Source organism: Eucyclogobius newberryi, unplaced genomic scaffold (genome assembly GCF_026437365.1).
Source record: "Eucyclogobius newberryi isolate DKJ021-1_F unplaced genomic scaffold, fEucNew1.0.hap1 SCAF_312, whole genome shotgun sequence".
Lineage (NCBI taxonomy): Eukaryota > Metazoa > Chordata > Actinopteri > Gobiiformes > Gobiidae > Eucyclogobius > Eucyclogobius newberryi.
In genome coordinates this window covers 39322-59574 of record NW_027315960.1, presented here as the reverse complement: position 1 = coordinate 59574, position 20253 = coordinate 39322, and the positions used below count along the sequence as shown (strand labels likewise).

The following is a 20253-nucleotide window of genomic DNA, read 5'->3' as shown; positions in this document are numbered from 1 at the left end:
CAGGTCTGAACCAGGTCTGAACCAGGTCTGAACCAGGTCTAAACCAGGTCTAAACAGGTCTAAACAGGTCTAAACCAGGTCTAAATCAGGTCTAAACCAGGTCTGAACCAGGTCTAAACCAGGTCTGAACCAGGTCTAAACCAGGTCTAAACAGGTCTAAACAGGTCTAAACCAGGTCTAAACCAGGTCTAAACAGGTCTAAACCAGGTCTAAACCAGGTCTAAATCAGGTCTAAACAGGTCTAAACAGGTCTAAACCAGGTCTAAATCAGGTCTAAACCAGGTCTAAATCAGGTCTAAACAGGTCTAAACCAGGTCTAAACCAGGTCTAAACCAGGTCTAAACAGGTCTAAACCAGGTCTAAATCAGGTCTAAACAGGTCTAAACAGGTCTAAACCAGGTCTAAATCAGGTCTAAACCAGGTCTAAATCAGGTCTAAACAGGTCTAAACCAGGTCTAAATCAGGTCTAAACCAGGTCTAAATCAGGTCTAAACAGGTCTAAACAGGTCTAAACCAGGTCTAAATCAGGTCTAAACCAGGTCTAAATCAGGTCTAAACAGGTCTAAACCAGGTCTAAACCAGGTCTAAACCAGGTCTAAACAGGTCTGAACCAGGTCTAAACCAGGTCTAAACAGGTCTAAACAGGTCTAAACCAGGTCTAAATCAGGTCTAAACCAGGTCTAAATCAGGTCTAAACAGGTCTAAACCAGGTCTAAACCAGGTCTAAACCAGGTCTAAACAGGTCTAAACCAGGTCTAAATCAGGTCTAAACAGGTCTAAACCAGGTCTAAACCAGGACTAAACAGGTCTAAATAGGACTAAACAGGTCTTAACAGGTCTAAACCAGGTCTAAACAGGTCTAAACAGGTCTAAACACAGATCCTCTTGCCTCACCGTACGTGTGGTATTTTAATTTCATGAATAAATAAAACGTGTGTAAAATCCTGTTGAACTGCTGCGTCTGAACCAGGATTAAAACAAACGTGACTCAAACTAATGAACCCCAGCCTGGCTGGGACTCCCCCAGGACCTGCAGGACCTCGTCTGGTCCAGCCCCGGTCCTTGTCTGGTCTTTGTGAGTCCGGTCTTTGGTCCTCGGGGACGTGTGAGCTGGTTTTAATGAGGATTTCCCCCGAGACGAGACACGAGCCAAAAGAATCAATCTGTCACTCTGTTTGTGAAGAAACCTGCTGCAGACCGGGTTTAGACCGGGTTTAGTTCCAATACTTAAAAAAAACAAGGTTACATCTAAATACAGATGTCCTTCTTTTGGTTTAAACCAGGCCTAAACCAGGACTAAAACTAGGACTAAACCAGGACAAAAACTAGGACTAAACCAGGACTAAACCAGGACTAAACTAGGACTAAACCAGGACTAAACCAGGACTAAACCAGGACTAAACTAGGACTAAACCAGGACTAAACCAGGACTAAACCAGGACTAAACCAGGACTAAACCAGGACTCTGATGCAGACAGTTGGTGGATGCAGATCACGACTCTGTGGGTTTCCTCAGATCTATTTTTATCTGCTCTCTTTAATATTTATAACTCATCACGCTCTGCAAGTCTATCAATAACACTGTCCTGCTTTAGACCAGGCCTAAACCAGGCCTAAACCAGGACTAAACCAGGTCTAAACCAGGTCTAAACCAGGACTAAACCAGGTCTAAACCAGGTCTAAACCCGGGTCAAACGAGGCGGCTGCAGTGCCATGTTCCTCTGCATATTCATGAGTGACGCTGATGGACAGCTGTCGTCTTTACGTTTCTGTTCCTTGATCACGTCTGATTCACTGTAAACGTGACGAGTGTCTTTGAACACAGCGTGTGGCGTTTACGGCTCGTATGGAAATGTGACTCACTGAAGCTGACATTAAAGAGGTGCAGGACGTATGACGGAGTTACACCCACCGTTTGTCTGAGCGGAACCAGCGCCAGAACAACACAAAGAATCAGAAGAAACTAAATCATGGCACAAATAAAAGTCTCATTTGGTCCAGAGTCTTTCAAATTCGTCCATTTCCAAATTAAATGTGAAAGTCATTTTTTCCATTTGCCTGATGTCTGTCCCTCTCTCAGCCCTTGATCGTTGGTGATGTTTGTGTCCATTTGCCTGATGTCTGTCCCTCTCTCAGCCCTTGATCGCTGGTGATGTTTGTGTCCATTTGCCTGATGTCTGTCCCTCTCTCAGCCCTTGATCGTTGGTGATGTTTGTGTCCATTTGCCTGATGTCTGCCCCTCTCTCAGCCCTTGATCGTTGGTGATGTTTGTGTCCATTTGCCTGATGTCTGCCCCTCTCTCAGCCCTTGATCGTTGGTGATGTTTGTGTCCATTTGCCTGATGTCTGTCCCTCTCTCAGCCCTTGATCGTTGGTGATGTTTGTGTCCATTTGCCTGATGTCTGTCCCTCTCTCAGCCCTTGATCGTTGGTGATGTTTGTGTCCATTTGCCTGATGTCTGCCCCTCTCTCAGCCCTTGATCGTTGGTGATGTTTGTGTCCATTTGCCTGATGTCTGCCCCTCTCTCAGCCCTTGATCGTTGGTGATGTTTGTGTCCATTTGCCTGATGTCTGCCCCTCTCTCAGCCCTTGATCGTTGGTGATGTTTGTGTCCATTTGCCTGATGTCTGTCCCTCTCTCAGCCCTTGATCGTTGGTGATGTTTGTGTCCATTTGCCTGATGTCTGCCCCTCTCTCAGCCCTTGATCGTTGGTGATGTTTGTGTCCATTTGCCTGATGTCTGCCCCTCTCTCAGCCCTTGATCGTTGGTGATGTTTGTGTCCATTTGCCTGATGTCTGCCCCTCTCTCAGCCCTTGATCGTTGGTGATGTTTGTGTCCATTTGCCTGATGTCTGTCCCTCTCTCAGCCCTTGATCGTTGGTGATGTTTGTGTCCATTTGCCTGATGTCTGTCCCTCTCTCAGCCCTTGATCGTTGGTGATGTTTGTGTGGCAGGAGTTCTGAGGTTCATAGTTGTAAAGTTCAGGGGTAAATGCTGTACCAGTCCCAGGTCATGTGACAGTGGTTCGCCTCCTGGTGGCGCTGTTTCTACAACAGTTGCATTTCCCTGTGACGAATGAGACCTTTGACCTTTGACCTGGAGATATAAAGATGATTGGCGCATCTGACCCAATAAGTACATGAATGTGAGGGCGTCCTCTGGCTCCTCCCACTCTTCATCTGTCAAAACAACATGAGCTTCTGTTTCATTTGTGTTTCATATATTTAGTATTTGTCCAGATTAGAAATGTATTTCTATAATTTATGTTTTATTCCTCTTGAAAGTTCTGCTTCATAATCCTTGATAAACATCTCAGTCAGAGGCTATAAAGGTCATGACCTTGATAAACATCTCAGTCAGAGGTTATAAAGGTCATGACCTTGATAAACATCTCAGTCAGAGGTTATAAAGGTCATGACCTTGATAAACATCTCAGTCAGAGGTTATAAAGGTCATGACCTTGATAAACATCTCAGTCAGAGGTTATAAAGGTCATGACCTTGATAAACATCTCAGTCAGAGGCTATAAAGGTCATGACCTTGATAAACATCTCAGTCAGAGGCTATAAAGGTCATGACCTTGATAAACATCTCAGTCAGAGGTTATAAAGGTCATGACCTTGATAAACATCTCAGTCAGAGGCTATAAAGGTCATGACCTTGATAAACATCTCAGTCAGAGGCTATAAAGGTCATGACCTTGATAAACATCTCAGTCAGAGGTTATAAAGGTCATGACCTTGATAAACATCTCAGTCAGAGGTCATAAAGGTCATGACCTTGATAAACATCTCAGTCAGAGGTCATAAAGGTCATGACCTTGATAAACATCTCAGTCAGAGGTCATAAAGGTCATGACCTTGATAAACATCTCAGTCAGAGGCTATAAAGGTCATGACCTTGATAAACATCTCAGTCAGAGGTCATAAAGGTCATGACCTTGATAAACATCTCAGTCAGAGGCTATAAAGGTCATGACCTTGATAAACATCTCAGTCAGAGGCTATAAAGGTCATGACCTTGATAAACATCTCAGTCAGAGGTTATAAAGGTCATGACCTTGATAAACATCTCAGTCAGAGGTCATAAAGGTCATGACCTTGATAAACATCTCAGTCAGAGGTTATAAAGGTCATGACCTTGATAAACATCTCAGTCAGAGGTCATAAAGGTCATGACCTTGATAAACATCTCAGTCAGAGGTCATAAAGGTCATGACCTTGATAAACATCTCAGTCAGAGGTCATAAAGGTCATGACCTTGATAAACATCTCAGTCAGAGGCTATAAAGGTCATGACCTTGATAAACATCTCAGTCAGAGGTTATAAAGGTCATGACCTTGATAAACATCTCAGTCAGAGGTCATAAAGGTCATGACCTTGATAAACATCTCAGTCAGAGGCTATAAAGGTCATGACCTTGATAAACATCTCAGTCAGAGGTTATAAAGGTCATGACCTTGATAAACATCTCAGTCAGAGGTCATAAAGGTCATGACCTTGATAAACATCTCAGTCAGAGGTCATAAAGGTCATGACCTTGATAAACATCTCAGTCAGAGGCTATAAAGGTCATGACCTTGATAAACATCTCAGTCAGAGGTTATAATAACTCTTTATGTGTAAAAACTATAAAAGTCCGTTTCTCTTTCAACTCATCAAATCTTTTCATGTGATTCTCTTTTACATCTGGTGAAAAACCTTCAGACCTTTTGTCCTCCAGACCTTTTGTCCTTCAGACCTTTTGTCCTTCAGACCTTTTGTCCTCCAGACCTTTTGTCCTCCAGACCTTGAGTCTCAGCTCAGTTCTATTTGGTACAAAACCTTTGGTCATAAAACTTCACCAGTTTAAGTTTGTAACATCTGTGTTTAGTTTGTTCTGATCAGCTCCTTCCATGTTGTAAGAACAGATTTGACCCAAGGATTCTTCACTTCCTCCTCATGACTCAAGCGTCTGTCAGTATAAGACAACTGTCGTCTTGTGTGTGTCTCATTGTGTGTAAAGATGGTCTTATGTCGTCTTGTGTGTGTCTCATTGTGTGTAAAGATGGTCTTATGTCGTCTTGTGTGTGTCTCATTGTGTGTAAAGATGGTCTTATGTCGTCTTGTGTGTCTCATTGTGTGTAAAGATGGTCTTATGTCGTCTTGTGTGTCTCATTGTGTGTAAAGATGGTCTTATGTCGTCTTGTGTGTGTCTCATTGTGTGTAAAGATGGTCTTATGTCTCTTGTGTGTGTCTCATTGTGTGTAAAGATGGTCTTATGTCGTCTTGTGTGTGTCTCATTGTGTGTAAAGATGGTCTTATGTCGTCTTGTGTGTGTCTCATTGTGTGTAAAGATGGTCTTATGTCGTCTTGTGTGTGTCTCATTGTGTGTAAAGATGGTCTTATGTCCTCTTGTGTGTGTCTCATTGTGTGTAAAGATGGTCTTATGTCGTCTTGTGTGTGTCTCATTGTGTGTAAAGATGGTCTTATGTCCTCTTGTGTGTGTCTCATTGTGTGTAAAGATGGTCTTATGTCGTCTTGTGTGTGTCTCATTGTGTGTAAAGATGGTCTTATGTCGTCTTGTGTGTGTCTCATTGTGTGTAAAGATGGTCTTATGTCGTCTTGTGTGTGTCTCATTGTATGTAAAGATGGTCTTATGTCGTCTTGTGTGTGTCTCATTGTGTGTAAAGATGGTCTTATGTCGTCTTGTGTGTGTCTCATTGTGTGTAAAGATGGTCTTATGTCGTCTTGTGTGTGTCTCATTGTGTGTAAAGATGGTCTTATGTCGTCTTGTGTGTGTCTCATTGTGTGTAAAGATGGTCTTATGTCGTCTTGTGTGTGTCTCATTGTGTGTAAAGATGGTCTTATGTCGTCTTGTGTGTGTCTCATTGTGTGTAAAGATGGTCTTATGTCGTCTTGTGTGTGTCTCATTGTGTGTAAAGATGGTCTTATGTCGTCTTGTGTGTGTCTCATTGTGTGTAAAGATGGTCTTATGTCGTCTTGTGTGTGTCTCATTGTGTGTAAAGATGGTCTTATGTCGTCTTGTGTGTGTCTCATTGTGTGCAAAGATGGTCTTATGTCGTCTTGTGTGTGTCTCATTGTGTGTAAAGATGGTCTTATGTCGTCTTGTGTGTGTCTCATTGTGTGTAAAGATGGTCTTATGTCGTCTTGTGTCTTTGTGGATTCAGTTTGGGAGGATTTGTTTCGTTCTTTTGGACATAATTGAGGTGAATAAACGTCACGTTCAGGACATAAATAGTCTCTATGAGGCACAGTCAGTGGCTCCTCCTCCTTCAGGTGTTCAGGATGTGACGGCCTCGTATCACCAGTTCAAAGGTGATAAAAGTAAAAGAGTTAGAGTCTTTAGAGCTTTAGAACACTCTGAGGTGAACGCGTCACTCCAGGAGATTTAGTCTATTTTAAGTCTTTTAATGATTGTATTTGGTCTTGTTTTGTTAAAATTACATTATTCTGCTTATCTTGTTTTTTGTTTTCTAAGCTTACAAGCGAAGAAATTTGAGATTAGTTTAAGACTTCCACGTGTCGCTCCTGTCGCTCCTGTCGCTCCTGTCGTGGTGCGTTCAGGGACAGTGTGTAAATGTTACTCATGTGGAGTTGTGTTTGTGGAGCCTGAGTCAAATCTGATGCATCATCGAACCAACTGTCCCAGAGTCCACACTAATCTAAGACCTGGTTTAGACCTGGTTTAGTCCTGGTTTAGACCTGGTTTAGTCCTGGTTTAGACCTGGTTTAGTCCTGGTTTAGTCCTGGTTTAGTCCTGGTTTAGTCCTGGTTTAGACCTGGTTTAGTCCTGGTTCAGTCCTGGTTTAGTCCTGGTTTAGTCCTGGTTTAGGCCTGGTTTAGTCCTGGTTTAGTCCTGGTTTAGTCCTGGTTTAGTCCTGGTTTAGTCCTGGTTTAGGCCTGCTTTGGGCTCCAGAGGCCCAAGGGGCAGTGGCTCGGCCGTTGCCCAGGATCGAGGCTCCGTTCCTGGGGAAAGTGGAGCTTTACGAGAGGCTCTGGAGGAAGTGAGAGTGGGAAGAACGATTGATTTAGTGTCGAGAAGATGAGGGAAAAAAGAGAGAGATCTACAGACGAGAAGATGAGAAGAGACAGAGAGGAACGAGGGAGATAAACCAGAGGGTAAAGAGGGGAAAGGGGGAGGAAACTAGATAAAGAGGAGAAAAAGGGATTCAAAAAGAGGGAAAGGGGAGGAAGAGGAGCAAGATAAGAGTAAGGGTTAGAGAAATAAGAGAGGGAGAGAGGGAAGGAGAAGAGGAGAAGAACCGAGCCAAGCCCCTCCTTTCGACCAATCACAGCACAGCATTCATGGCCACAGCCAATCAGATCGCAGCACCGGGCTGTGGAACATGAAGTCGTCCACATCTGCAACGACCAGGACTAAACCAGGTCTAAAGCAGGACTAAACCAGGACTAAACCAGGTCTGAACCAGGACTAAACCAGGACTAAACCAGGACTAAAACAGGACTAAACCAGGTCTAAAGCAGGACTAAACCAGGACTAAACCAGGTCTGAACCAGGACTAAACCAGGACTAAACCAGGTCTAAAGCAGGACTAAACCAGGACTAAACCAGGACTAAACCAGGACTAAAACAGGACAAAACCAGGTCTAAACCAGGACTAAACCAGGTCTAAAGCAGGACTAAACCAGGACTAAACCAGGTCTGAACCAGGACTAAACCAGGACTAAACCAGGTCTAAAGCAGGACTAAACCAGGACTAAACCAGGTCTGAACCAGGACTAAACCAGGACTAAACCAGGTCTAAAGCAGGACTAAACCAGGACTAAACCAGGTCTGAACCAGGACTAAACCAGGACTAAACCAGGACTAAAACAGGACTAAACCAGGTCTAAACCAGGACTAAACCAGGTCTAAAGCAGGACTAAACCAGGACTAAACCAGGTCTGAACCAGGACTAAACCAGGACTAAACCAGGTCTAAAGCAGGACTAAACCAGGACTAAAACAGGACTAAAGCAGGACTAAACCAGGACTAAACCAGGTCTGAACCAGGACTAAACCAGGACTAAACCAGGTCTAAAGCAGGACTAAACCAGGACTAAACCAGGTCTGAACCAGGACTAAACCAGGTCTGAACCAGGACTAAACCAGGACTAAACCAGGACTAAAACAGGACTAAACCAGGTCTAAAGCAGGACTAAACCAGGACTAAACCAGGACTAAACCAGGTCTGAACCAGGACTAAACCAGGACTAAACCAGGTCTAAAGCAGGACTAAACCAGGACTAAACCAGGTCTGAACCAGGACTAAACCAGGACTAAACCAGGACTAAAACAGGACTAAACCAGGTCTAAACCAGGACTAAACCAGGTCTAAAGCAGGACTAAACCAGGACTAAACCAGGTCTGAACCAGGACTAAACCAGGACTAAACCAGGTCTAAAGCAGGACTAAACCAGGACTAAAACAGGACTAAAGCAGGACTAAACCAGGACTAAACCAGGTCTGAACCAGGACTAAACCAGGACTAAACCAGGTCTAAAGCAGGACTAAACCAGGACTAAACCAGGTCTGAACCAGGACTAAACCAGGACTAAACCAGGACTAAAACAGGACTAAACCAGGTCTAAACCAGGACTAAACCAGGTCTAAAGCAGGACTAAACCAGGACTAAACCAGGTCTGAACCAGGTCTAAACCAGGACTAAACCAGGTCTGAACCAGGACTAAACCAGGACTAAACCAGGTCTAAACCAGGTCTAAAGCAGGACTAAACCAGGACTAAACCAGGTCTGAACCAGGACTAAACCAGGACTAAACCAGGTCTAAAGCAGGACTAAACCAGGACTAAACCAGGTCTGAACCAGGACTAAACCAGGACTAAAACAGGACTAAACCAGGTCTAAACCAGGACTAAACCAGGACTAAACCAGGACTAAACCAGGTCTAAACCAGGTCTAAACCAGGACTAAACCAGGACTAAACCAGGTCTAAACCAGGTCTAAACCAGGACTAAACCAGGTCTAAACCAGGACTAATCAGGTCTAAAATGGGATTAAAACCAAGACCATCCATTTTTGAAACTGCAAAATAAAAATGTGAAACTGTGAAAAATTTGTTTATTCCATATAAATCATGAATCATGTTCTTTCATCGAAGTTTAAGGCTAAAACATTTGCAGATTTGATAAAAACACCAGTGACACTTCCACAGTCACAGATCTATTTCACCTTCTGTAGTTAAAGTTTAAATGATTACACTTTTATCTTGCCTTTTGGAAGAGTTGGACTTGGTCTTCTCTCTGTTCTGATTGGCTCTTCTCTCTGTCCGTCACAGCGGGGGCGGGGCATAAACTGGGCTGGGCCTTCGGATTGGGTCTGGAGCGTTTGGCCATGGTTCTGTTTGACATCAGCGACATCCGACTGTTCTGGAGCCGAGACGAGCGTTTCCTCCAACAGTTCAGAGTCCAGGACCTCCACCAGCCAATCAGCTTCCAGGTGAGACAGCCAATCAGCTTCCAGGTGAGACAGCCAATCAGCTTCAGCTGTTTGATGAGTGTAATAAAACTATCTCAAGATTTATAAGGCAAGAAAAGACCTTGAATTTGATTTAAAACTACAATTATCAACAGAAAAAGGGGCGGGGCTTACCGCCCCGGGGGTTCCTGTACAGGTCTTATACTGAGAGTCATGTGATGCCTGAGGTTCCTGTACAGGTCTTATACTGAGAGTCATGTGGTGCCTGAGGTTCCTGTACAGGTCTTATACTGAGAGTCATGTGGTGCCTGAGGTTCCTGTACAGGTCTTATACTGAGAGTCATGTGGTGCCTGAGGTTCCTGTACAGGTCTTATACTGAGAGTCATGTGGTGCCGGGGGTTCCTGTACAGTTCTTATACTGAGAGTCATGTGGTGCCTGAGGTTCCTGTACAGGTCTTATACTGAGAGTCATGTGGTGCCTGAGGTTCCTGTACAGGTCTTATACTTAGAGTCATGTGGTGCCTGAGGTTCCTGTACAGGTCTTATACTTAGAGTCATGTGGTGCCTGAGGTTCCTGTACAGGTCTTATACTGAGAGTCATGTGGTGCCTGAGGTTCCTGTACAGGTCTTATACTGAGAGTCATGTGGTGCCTGAGGTTCCTGTACAGTTCTTACTGCAGATGACAGACGCTTGAGTCATGAGGAGGAAGTGAAGAATCCTTGGGTCAAATCTGTTCTTACAACATGGAAGGAGCTGATCAGAACAAACTAAACACAGATGTTACAAACTTAAACTGGTTAAGTTTTATGACCAAAGGTTTTGTACCAAATAGAACTGAGCTGAGACTCAAGGTCTGGAGGACAAAAGGTCTGGAGGTTTTTCACCAGCTCTAATGCAGAGCCTGAAGCTCTAATGCAGAGCCTGAAGCTCTAATGCAGAGCCTGAAGCTCTAATGCAGAGCCTGAAGCTCTAATGAAGAGCCTGAAGCTCTAATGCAGAGCCTGAAGCTCTAATGCAGAGCCTGAAGCTCTAATGCAGAGCCTGAAGCTCTAATGAAGAGCCTGAAGCTCTAATGCAGAGCCTGAAGCTCTAATGCAGAGCCTGAAGCTCTAATGCAGAGCCTGAAGCTCTAATGCAGAGCCTGAAGCTCTAATGCAGAGCCTGAAGCTCTAATGAAGAGCCTGAAGCTCTAATGCAGAGCCTGAAGCTCTAATGCAGAGCCTGAAGCTCTAATGCAGAGCCTGAAGCTCTAATGCAGAGCCTGAAGCTCTAATGCAGAGCCTGAAGCTCTAATGCAGAGCCTGAAGCTCTAATGCAGAGCCTGAAGCTCTAATGAAGAGCCTGAAGCTCTAATGCAGAGCCTGAAGCTCTAATGCAGAGCCTGAAGCTCTAATGCAGAGCCTGAAGCTCTAATGCAGAGCCTGAAGCTCTAATGCAGAGCCTGAAGCTCTAATGCAGAGCCTGAAGCTCTAATGCAGAGCCTGAAGCTCTAATGAAGAGCCTGAAGCTCTAATGCAGAGCCTGAAGCTCTAATGCAGAGCCTGAAGCTCTAATGCAGAGCCTGAAGCTCTAATGAAGAGCCTGAAGCTCTAACAATCTTGGACTCAACAAGATTCTGACAGAACCAACAATTTGTTCTGATTCGAACTCTAATTTTATCACATTTTAAAAACAAATCTAAGCTGTTTTGGCCAATTTTCATCTAGTTTAGTCACAAACTAAATAATAAATCAGTGTCAAGACATTTAAACTGCTCTGTCCATTGTTCACATTTAAATATGAGACATTTGGGTCTTATTTCTGTGGGAACACGAGCTCCAGGTGAACGTGTCTCTGATGAAGCTCAGAGCTCCAGAGAGTCGGAGGCGACGCTCAGATCCTGCCCAGGGTCAGAGCACTCCTCCTGGGCAGAGCCTGGGCCGCGCCCCCTTTAACGCTCTGGCCCTGGAGCTCCAGAGGGACGAGCTCAAACCTGTCTGATGTTCATGTGTCTGTGAGAGGACGCTGTGGACGCTGTGGACGCTGTGGACGCCAACACGAGATGGCAAACAGCACAGGGCCAAAGAAAGTAATCATTTCAACAGTAAAAGTGACTAAAGGTGACCGAGAAAACAGCAACAGCGACTAAAAAGCAACTAAATGTGACAAAAACACACAACTACAAGTGACAAAATGCAACTAAAGTGAATAAAATGACAACAAGGCTTTAAATGACAGACTTCCTCTTCCTCTCTTCAAACGCAAATTTGATCGCCACAAACATTTGACAAAAATAATCTGAAAAAGAAACGCGTCAATAAAGCAACAAACCGTGACTAAAAGTGACACTTTCTCTTCATCCCTCCAAACTCGGACACGGATCTCGTGCTAAAGCTCCTCGTTTCCACTGATGCTAACGACTATGTGGAGCCTTAGCAACACAAAGCTAGCGTAGCACGTTAGCAACAGCTGTTTCCTGTTTATGGCACTCGCTTTGTCAAGAGCCACAATCTGATATTTCCAGCTCATAAAGCGTCTGACGTTAGCATTAGCATTAGCATGACATAAAGAGAGGTACAAACGCCCCTCACACACACACTAGCTTTAGCCACGCCCCTCACACACACACAAGCTTTAGCCACGCCCCTCACACACACACAAGCTTTAGACACGCCCCTCACACACACTAGCTTTAGCCACGCCCCTCACACACACTAGCTTTAGCCACGCCCCTCACACACACTAGCTTTAGCCACGCCCCTCACACACACTAGCTTTAGCCACACCCCTCACACACACTAGCTTTAGCCACGCCCCTCACACACACACAAGCTTTCGACACGCCCCTCACACACACTAGCTTTAGCCACGCCCCTCACACACACTAGCTTTAGCCACGCCCCTCACACACACACAAGCTTTAGACACGCCCCTCACACACACACTAGCTTTAGCCACGCCCCTCACACACGCTAGCTTTAGCCACGCCCCTCACACACACTAGCTTTAGCCACGCCCCTCACACACACTAGCTTTAGCCACACCTCTCACACACACTAGCTTTAGCCACGCCCCTCACACACACAAGCTTTAGCCACACCCCTCACAAACACTAGCTTTAGCCACGCCCCTCACACACACTAGCTTTAGCCACGCCCCTCACACACACTAGCTTTAGCCACGCCCCTCACACACTAGCTTTAGCCACACCCCTCACACACACTAGCTTTAGCCACGCCCCTCACACACTAGCTTTAGCCACACCCCTCACACACACTAATTTTAGCCACGCCCCTCACACACTAGCTTTAGCCACACCCCTCACACACACTAGCTTTAGCCACGCCCCTCACACACACACTAGCTTTAGCCACACCCCTCACACACACACTAGCTTTAGCCACGCCCCTCACACACACACTAGCTTTAGCCACAGCCCTCACACATACTAGCTTTAGCCAAGCCCCTCACACACACTAGCTTTAGCCACGCCCCTCACACACACTAGCTTTAGCCACGCCCCTCACACACTAGCTTTAGCCACACCCCTCACACACACTAGCTTTAGCCACGCCCCTCACACACTAGCTTTAGCCACACCCCTCACACACACTAGCTTTAGCCACGCCCCTCACACACTAGCTTTAGCCACACCCCTCACACACACTAGCTTTAGCCACACCTCTCACACACACTAGCTTTAGCCACGCCCCTCACACACACAAGCTTTAGCCACACCCCTCACAAACACTAGCTTTAGCCACGCCCCTCACACACACACAAGCTTTAGACACGCCCCTCACACACACACTAGCTTTAGCCACGCCCCTCACACACGCTAGCTTTAGCCACGCCCCTCACACACGCTAGCTTTAGCCACGCCCCTCACACACACTAGCTTTAGCCACACCTCTCACACACACTAGCTTTAGCCACGCCCCTCACACACACAAGCTTTAGCCACACCCCTCACAAACACTAGCTTTAGCCACGCCCCTCACACACACTAGCTTTAGCCACGCCCCTCACACACACTAGCTTTAGCCACGCCCCTCACACACTAGCTTTAGCCACACCCCTCACACACACTAGCTTTAGCCACGCCCCTCACACACTAGCTTTAGCCACACCCCTCACACACACTAATTTTAGCCACGCCCCTCACACACTAGCTTTAGCCACACCCCTCACACACACTAGCTTTAGCCACGCCCCTCACACACACACTAGCTTTAGCCACACCCCTCACACACACACTAGCTTTAGCCACGCCCCTCACACACACACTAGCTTTAGCCACAGCCCTCACACATACTAGCTTTAGCCACGCCCCTCACACACACTAGCTTTAGCCACGCCCCTCACACACTAGCTTTAGCCACACCCCTCACACACACTAGCTTTAGCCACGCCCCTCACACACTAGCTTTAGCCACACCCCTCACACACTAGCTTTAGCCACACCCCTCACACACACTAGCTTTAGCCACGCCCCTCACACACTAGCTTTAGCCACACCCCTCACACAAACTAGCTTTAGCCACGCCCCTCACACCTGTATAAGACCTGCATAATTCTGACCCGTTTAGTCCCGGTTCCTGACCCGTTTAGTCCCGGTTCCTGACCCGTTTAGTCCCGGTTCCTGACCCGTTTAGTCCCGGTTCCTGACCCGTTTAGTCCCGGTTCCTGACCCGTTTAGTCCCGGTTCCTGACCCGTTTCTCTCTCTCTGCAGCCGCTCAGTAAGTTCCCTCCTCTTCATAACGACATCTCCTTTTGGCTGCCGGACTCGGGTTCTTTCTCCCAGAACGACTTCTTCGACCTGGTGCGGAGCGTGGGCGGAGACCTGGTGGAGCGGGTCACTCTGGTCGACAGCTTCACACACCCAAAGTAAGCCAGATGCCCTCCCTGTGTCCCCCGAGATCACGTCCAGATGAAGCATTTCACAACAGATCAAGATAATCAAGAAGATAAATACTTCTATGTACAATAGTATGTATAACTGTGTATGATGGGGATAACTGTGTATGATGGGATAACTGTGTATGATGGGATAACTGTGTATGATGGGATAACTGTGTATGATGGGGATAACTGTGTATGATGGGGATAACTGTGTATGATGGGGATAACTGTGTATGATGGGGATAACTGTGTATGATGGGATAACTGTGTATGATGGGATAACTGTGTATGATGGGATAACTGTGTATGATGGGATAACTGTGTATGATGGGATAACTGTGTATGATGGGGATAACTGTGTATGATGGGATAACTGTGTATGATGGGATAACTGTGTATGATGGGGATAACTGTGTATGATGGGATAACTGTGTATGATGGGATAACTGTGTATGATGGGGATAACTGTGTATGATGGGGATAACTGTGTATGATGGGGATAACTGTGTATGATGGGATAACTGTGTATGATGGGATAACTGTGTATGATGGGATAACTGTGTATGATGGGGATAACTGTGTATGATGGGATAACTGTGTATGATGGGATAACTGTGTATGATGGGGATAACTGTGTATGATGGGGATAACTGTGTGTCTCAGGACCGGCCGGAGGAGTGAGTGTTACCGAATCGTTTACCGACACATGGAGCGAACTCTGACCCAGGAAGAAGTCCGACTGACGCACGCCGAGATCGAGAAGACGGCGGAGCGCGATCTGGACGTGGAAGGACGATACTGAGACGGGACAACACGACAACGGGACAACACGACAACGGGACAACAGGACAACGGGACAATACGACAACAGGACAACGGGACAATACAACAACGGGACAACACGACAACGGGACAACACAACAACGGGACAATGGGACAACGGGACAATACAACAACGGGACAACGGGACAACAGGACAACGGGACAACACAACAACAGGACAACGGGACAACACGACAACGGGACAACACGACAACGGGACAACACGACAACGGGACAACAGGACAACGGGACAATACAACAACGGGACAACACGACAACGGGACAACAGGACAACGGGACAACACGACAACAGGACAACGGGACAACACGACAACGGGACAACACGACAACGGGACAACAGGACAACGGGACAATACAACAACGGGACAACACGACAACGGGACAACACGACAACAGGACAACACGACAACGGGACAACACGACAACGGGACAACACGACAACGGGACAACACGACAACAGGACTACGGGACAACAGGACTACGGGACAACAGGACTACGGGACAACACGACTACGAGACAACACGACTACGGGACAACAGGACTACGGGACAGCAGGACTACGGGACAACAGGACTACGGGACAACACGACTACGGGACAGCAGGACTACGGGACAGCAGGACTACGGGACAACAGGACTACGGGACAACACGACTACGGGACAGCAGGACTACGGGACAGCAGGACTACGGGACAACAGGACTACGGGACAACACGACTACGGGACAGCAGGACTACGGGACAGCAGGACTACGGGACAACAGGACTACGGGACAACAGGACTACGGGACAACAGGACTACGGGACAGCAGGACTACGGGACAGCAGGACTACGGGACAGCAGGACTACGGGACAACAGGACTACGGGACAACAGGACTACGGGACAACAGGACTACAGGACAGCAGGACTACGGGACAGCAGGACTACGGGACAACAGGACTACGGGACAACACGACTACGGAACAACAGGACTACGGGACAACAGGACTACGGGACAACAGGACTACGGGACAGCAGGACTACGGGACAACAGGACTACGGGACAACAGGACTACGGGACAACAGGACTACGGGACAACAGGACTACGGGACAGCAGGACTACGGGACAACAGGACTACGGGACAACAGGACTACGGGACAGCAGGACTACGGGACAACAGGACTACGGGACAACAGGACTACGGGACAACAGGACTACGGGACAACAGGACTACGGGACAGCAGGACTACGGGACAACAGGACTACGGGACAACAGGACTACGGGACAACAGGACTACGGGACAACAGGACTACGGGACAGCAGGACTACGGGACAGCAGGACTACGGGACAACAGGACTACGGGACAGCAGGACTACGGGACAACAGGACTACGGGACAACAGGACTACGGGACAACAGGACTACGGGACAACAGGACTACGGGACAACAGGACTACGGGACAGCAGGACTACGGGACAGCAGGACTACGGGACAACAGGACTACGGGACAACACGACTACGGGACAACAGGACTACGGGACAGCAGGACTACGGGACAGCAGGACTACGGGACAGCAGGACTACGGGACAGCAGGACTACGGGACAACAGGACTACGGGACAAACACAAGAACTGAAAATGCCACAAAGCAGATTCAGGATTACAACATCTGCGACTGGATCAACATTTGTGACGTTTTAAGTTCTAAAACTTTATTGTTTTGGAACATTTGGAAAGAGGGCGGAGCTTAATCACGTGTTGATAGACGTTTTTCACTCATATTGATCTAGATTTTTCAATAGTTTTTCTTTTTTATTTGAAAAACAAATAAAAAGTTATATTGATTTGCTTTTGCTTTAAAGACACACAAACTGATCTCCCGCCCATGGCCCCGCCCATGGCCCCGCCCATGTACACAAACGTTACTGTTTATGAAGTGATGAATGTCATGTTGATGTGAGACACTTTGGAAACACTCTCAGTGTTTTGTGAAATCAAATATTTAAAGATGGTGTTTCAGCAAAGTCTCAACCCGAAACAACCCGAGACAACCCGGGACAACCCGGAACAACCCGGGACAACCCGAGACAACCTGGGACAACCCGGGACAACCCGGAACAACCCGGAACAACCCGGGACAACCCGAGACAACCTGGGACAACCTGGGACAACCCGAGACAACCTGGGACAACCCGAGACAACCCGGGACAACCCGGGACAACCCGAAACAACCCGGGACAACCCGAGACAACCTGGGACAACCTGGGACAACCCGAGACAACCTGGGACAACCTGGGACAACCCGAGACAACCCGGGACAACCCGAAACAACCCGAGACAACCCGGGACAACCCGGAACAACCCGGAACAACCCGGGACAACCCGAGACAACCTGGGACAACCTGGGACAACCCGAGACAACCCGGGACAACCCGAAACAACCCGGGACAACCCGAGACAACCTGGGACAACCCGAGACAACCTGGGACAACCCGAGACAACCCGGGACAACCCGAAACAACCCGAGACAACCCGAGACAGCCCGAGACAACCCGGGACAACCCGAAACAACCCGGAACAACCCGGAACAACCCGAAATAACCCAAGACAACCCGAAACAACCCGAGACAACCTGGGACAACCTGGGACAACCCGAGACAACCCGGGACAACCCGGAACAACCCGGGACAACCTGGGACAACCCGAAACAACCCGGGACAACCTGGGACAACCCGAGACAACCCGGAACAACCCGAAACAACCCGGGACAACCTGGGACAACCTGGGACAACCCGAGACAACCCGGAACAACCCGAAACAACCCGGGACAACCCGGAACAACCCGAAACAACCCGAGACAACCCGGAACAACCCGAGACAACCCGGAACAACCCGAGACAACCCGAGACAGCCCGGAACAACCCGAGACAGCCCGAGACAACCCGGAACAACCCGAGACAACCCGGAACAACCCGAGACAGCCCGGAACAACCCGAGACAGCCCGGAACAACCCGAGACAACCCGGAACAATCCGAGACAACCCGGGACAACCCGGAACAACCCGAGACAACCCGGAACAACCCGAGACAACCCGGAACAACCCGAGACAACCCGGAACAATCCGAGACAACCCGGAACAACCCGGGACAACCCGAGACAGCCCGAGACAACCCGGAACAACCCGAGACAACCCGGAACAACCCGAGACAGCCCGGAACAACCCGAGACAGCCCGGAACAACCCGAGACAGCCCGGAACAACCCGGAACAACCCGAGACAGCCCGAGACAACCCGGAACAACCCGAGACAGCCCGGAACAACCCGAGACAACCCGAGACAACCCGGAACAACCCGAGACAACCCGGAACAACCCGAGACAACCCGGAACAATCCGAGACAACCCGGAACAACCCGGGACAACCCGAGACAGCCCGAGACAACCCGGAACAACCCGAGACAACCCGGAACAACCCGAGACAGCCCGGAACAACCCGAGACAGCCCGGAACAACCCGAGACAACCCGAGACAACCCGGAACAATCCGAGACAACCCGAGACAACCCGGAACAACCCGGGACAGCCCGGAACAACCCGGGACAACCCGAGACAGCCCGAGACAACCCGGAACAAGCCGAGACAACCCGGAACAACCCGAGACAACCTGGAACAACCCGAGACAACCCGGAACAATCCGAGACAACCCGGAACAACCCGGGACAACCCGAGACAGCCCGAGACAACCCGGAACAACCCGAGACAACCCGGAACAACCCGAGACAGCCCGGAACAACCCGAGACAGCCCGGAACAACCCGAGACAACCCGAGACAACCCGGAACAATCCGAGACAACCCGAGACAACCTGGAACAACCCGAGACAGCCCGGAACAACCCGAGACAACCCGGAACAACCCGGAAGATCCAGATGTCCTGGAAAATAGAATTTTTTCCCTGACAATGTCTCTCCCTTTTGCTTTCGCTGGATTATTGACTCTCAAATTCACAACTGCTTCTGCAGCACCCCAAACCCGCTTCAGCTCTGGACCTGGTCTAGATCTTTGGACCTGGTCTAGATCTTTGGACCTGGTCTAGATCTTTGGACCTGGTCTATAATTTAGTCAGAATGAACAGGACCCCAGTTTGAGAGAGAGAAAAGAGAGTGATTCAGGGACAGATTTCAAATGCACCGTTAAAATGAGTCAAATTAAAATACACCAGCCAAGAACTGGTTTAAAACTGGTTTAGACCTGGTTTAGACCTGGTTTAGTCCTGGTTTAGTCCTGGTTTATTCCTGGTTTAGACCTGGTTTAGTCCTGGTTTAGACCTGGTTTGGTCCTGGTTTAGACCTGGTTTAGTCCTGGTTTATTCCTGGTTTAGACCTGGTTTAGTCCTGGTTTAGACCTGGTTTGGTCCTGGTTTAGACCTGGTTTAGACCTGGTTTAGACCTGGTTTGGTCCTGGTTTAGACCTGGTTTAGTCCTGGTTTAGTCCTGGTTTAGTCCTGGTTTAGTTCAGACTCTGGGGTTGTGTTGAGTTCTCATTGATCCAGGACTGGTGCCAGCTGGATCAGGACCAAGGACTCACCAAGGTCAGAGACTTAATACAAGTCCAGGACCAAACCAGGTCTAAACCAGGACTACCCAGGACTAAACCAGGACCAAACCAGATCTAAACCAGGTCTAAACCAGGACTAAACCAGGACTAAACCAGGTCTAAACCAGGTCTAAACCAGGACTAAACCAGGACTAAACCAGGACAAAACTAGGACTAAACCAGGTCTAAACCAGGACTAAACCAGGTCTAAACCAGGTCTAAACCAGGTCTAAACCAGGTCTAAACCAGGACTAAACCAGGACTAAACCAGGACAAAACTAGGACTAAACCAGGACTAAACCAGGACTAAACCAGGTCTAAACCAGGTCTAAACCAGGTCTAAACCAGGACTAAACCAGGACTAAACCAGGACAAAACTAGGACTAAACCAGGTCTAAACCAGGACTAAACCAGGTCTAAACCAGGTCTAAACCAGGTCTAAACCAGGACTAAACCAGGACTAAACCAGGACAAAACTAGGTCTAAACCAGGACTAAACCAGGTCTAAACCA

At 48.0% G+C, this 20253-nt stretch overlaps 1 protein-coding gene across 1 annotated transcript in view; it reads left to right on the top strand.

Annotated features, from left to right (window-relative positions):
• Nucleotides 1-15771, top strand: part of fars2 (phenylalanyl-tRNA synthetase 2, mitochondrial) — a 34952-nt gene extending 19181 nt beyond the window's left edge. The window contains exons 6-8 of the mRNA XM_072461778.1: nucleotides 9297-9457; nucleotides 14151-14305; nucleotides 14984-15771. Coding sequence (XP_072317879.1) covers nucleotides 9297-9457; nucleotides 14151-14305; nucleotides 14984-15122 — 455 coding nt within the window. The 3' untranslated portion in view covers nucleotides 15123-15771. The remainder of the gene's footprint in view (nucleotides 1-9296; nucleotides 9458-14150; nucleotides 14306-14983) is intronic.
• The last annotated feature ends 4482 nt before the right edge of the window (nucleotides 15772-20253 follow it).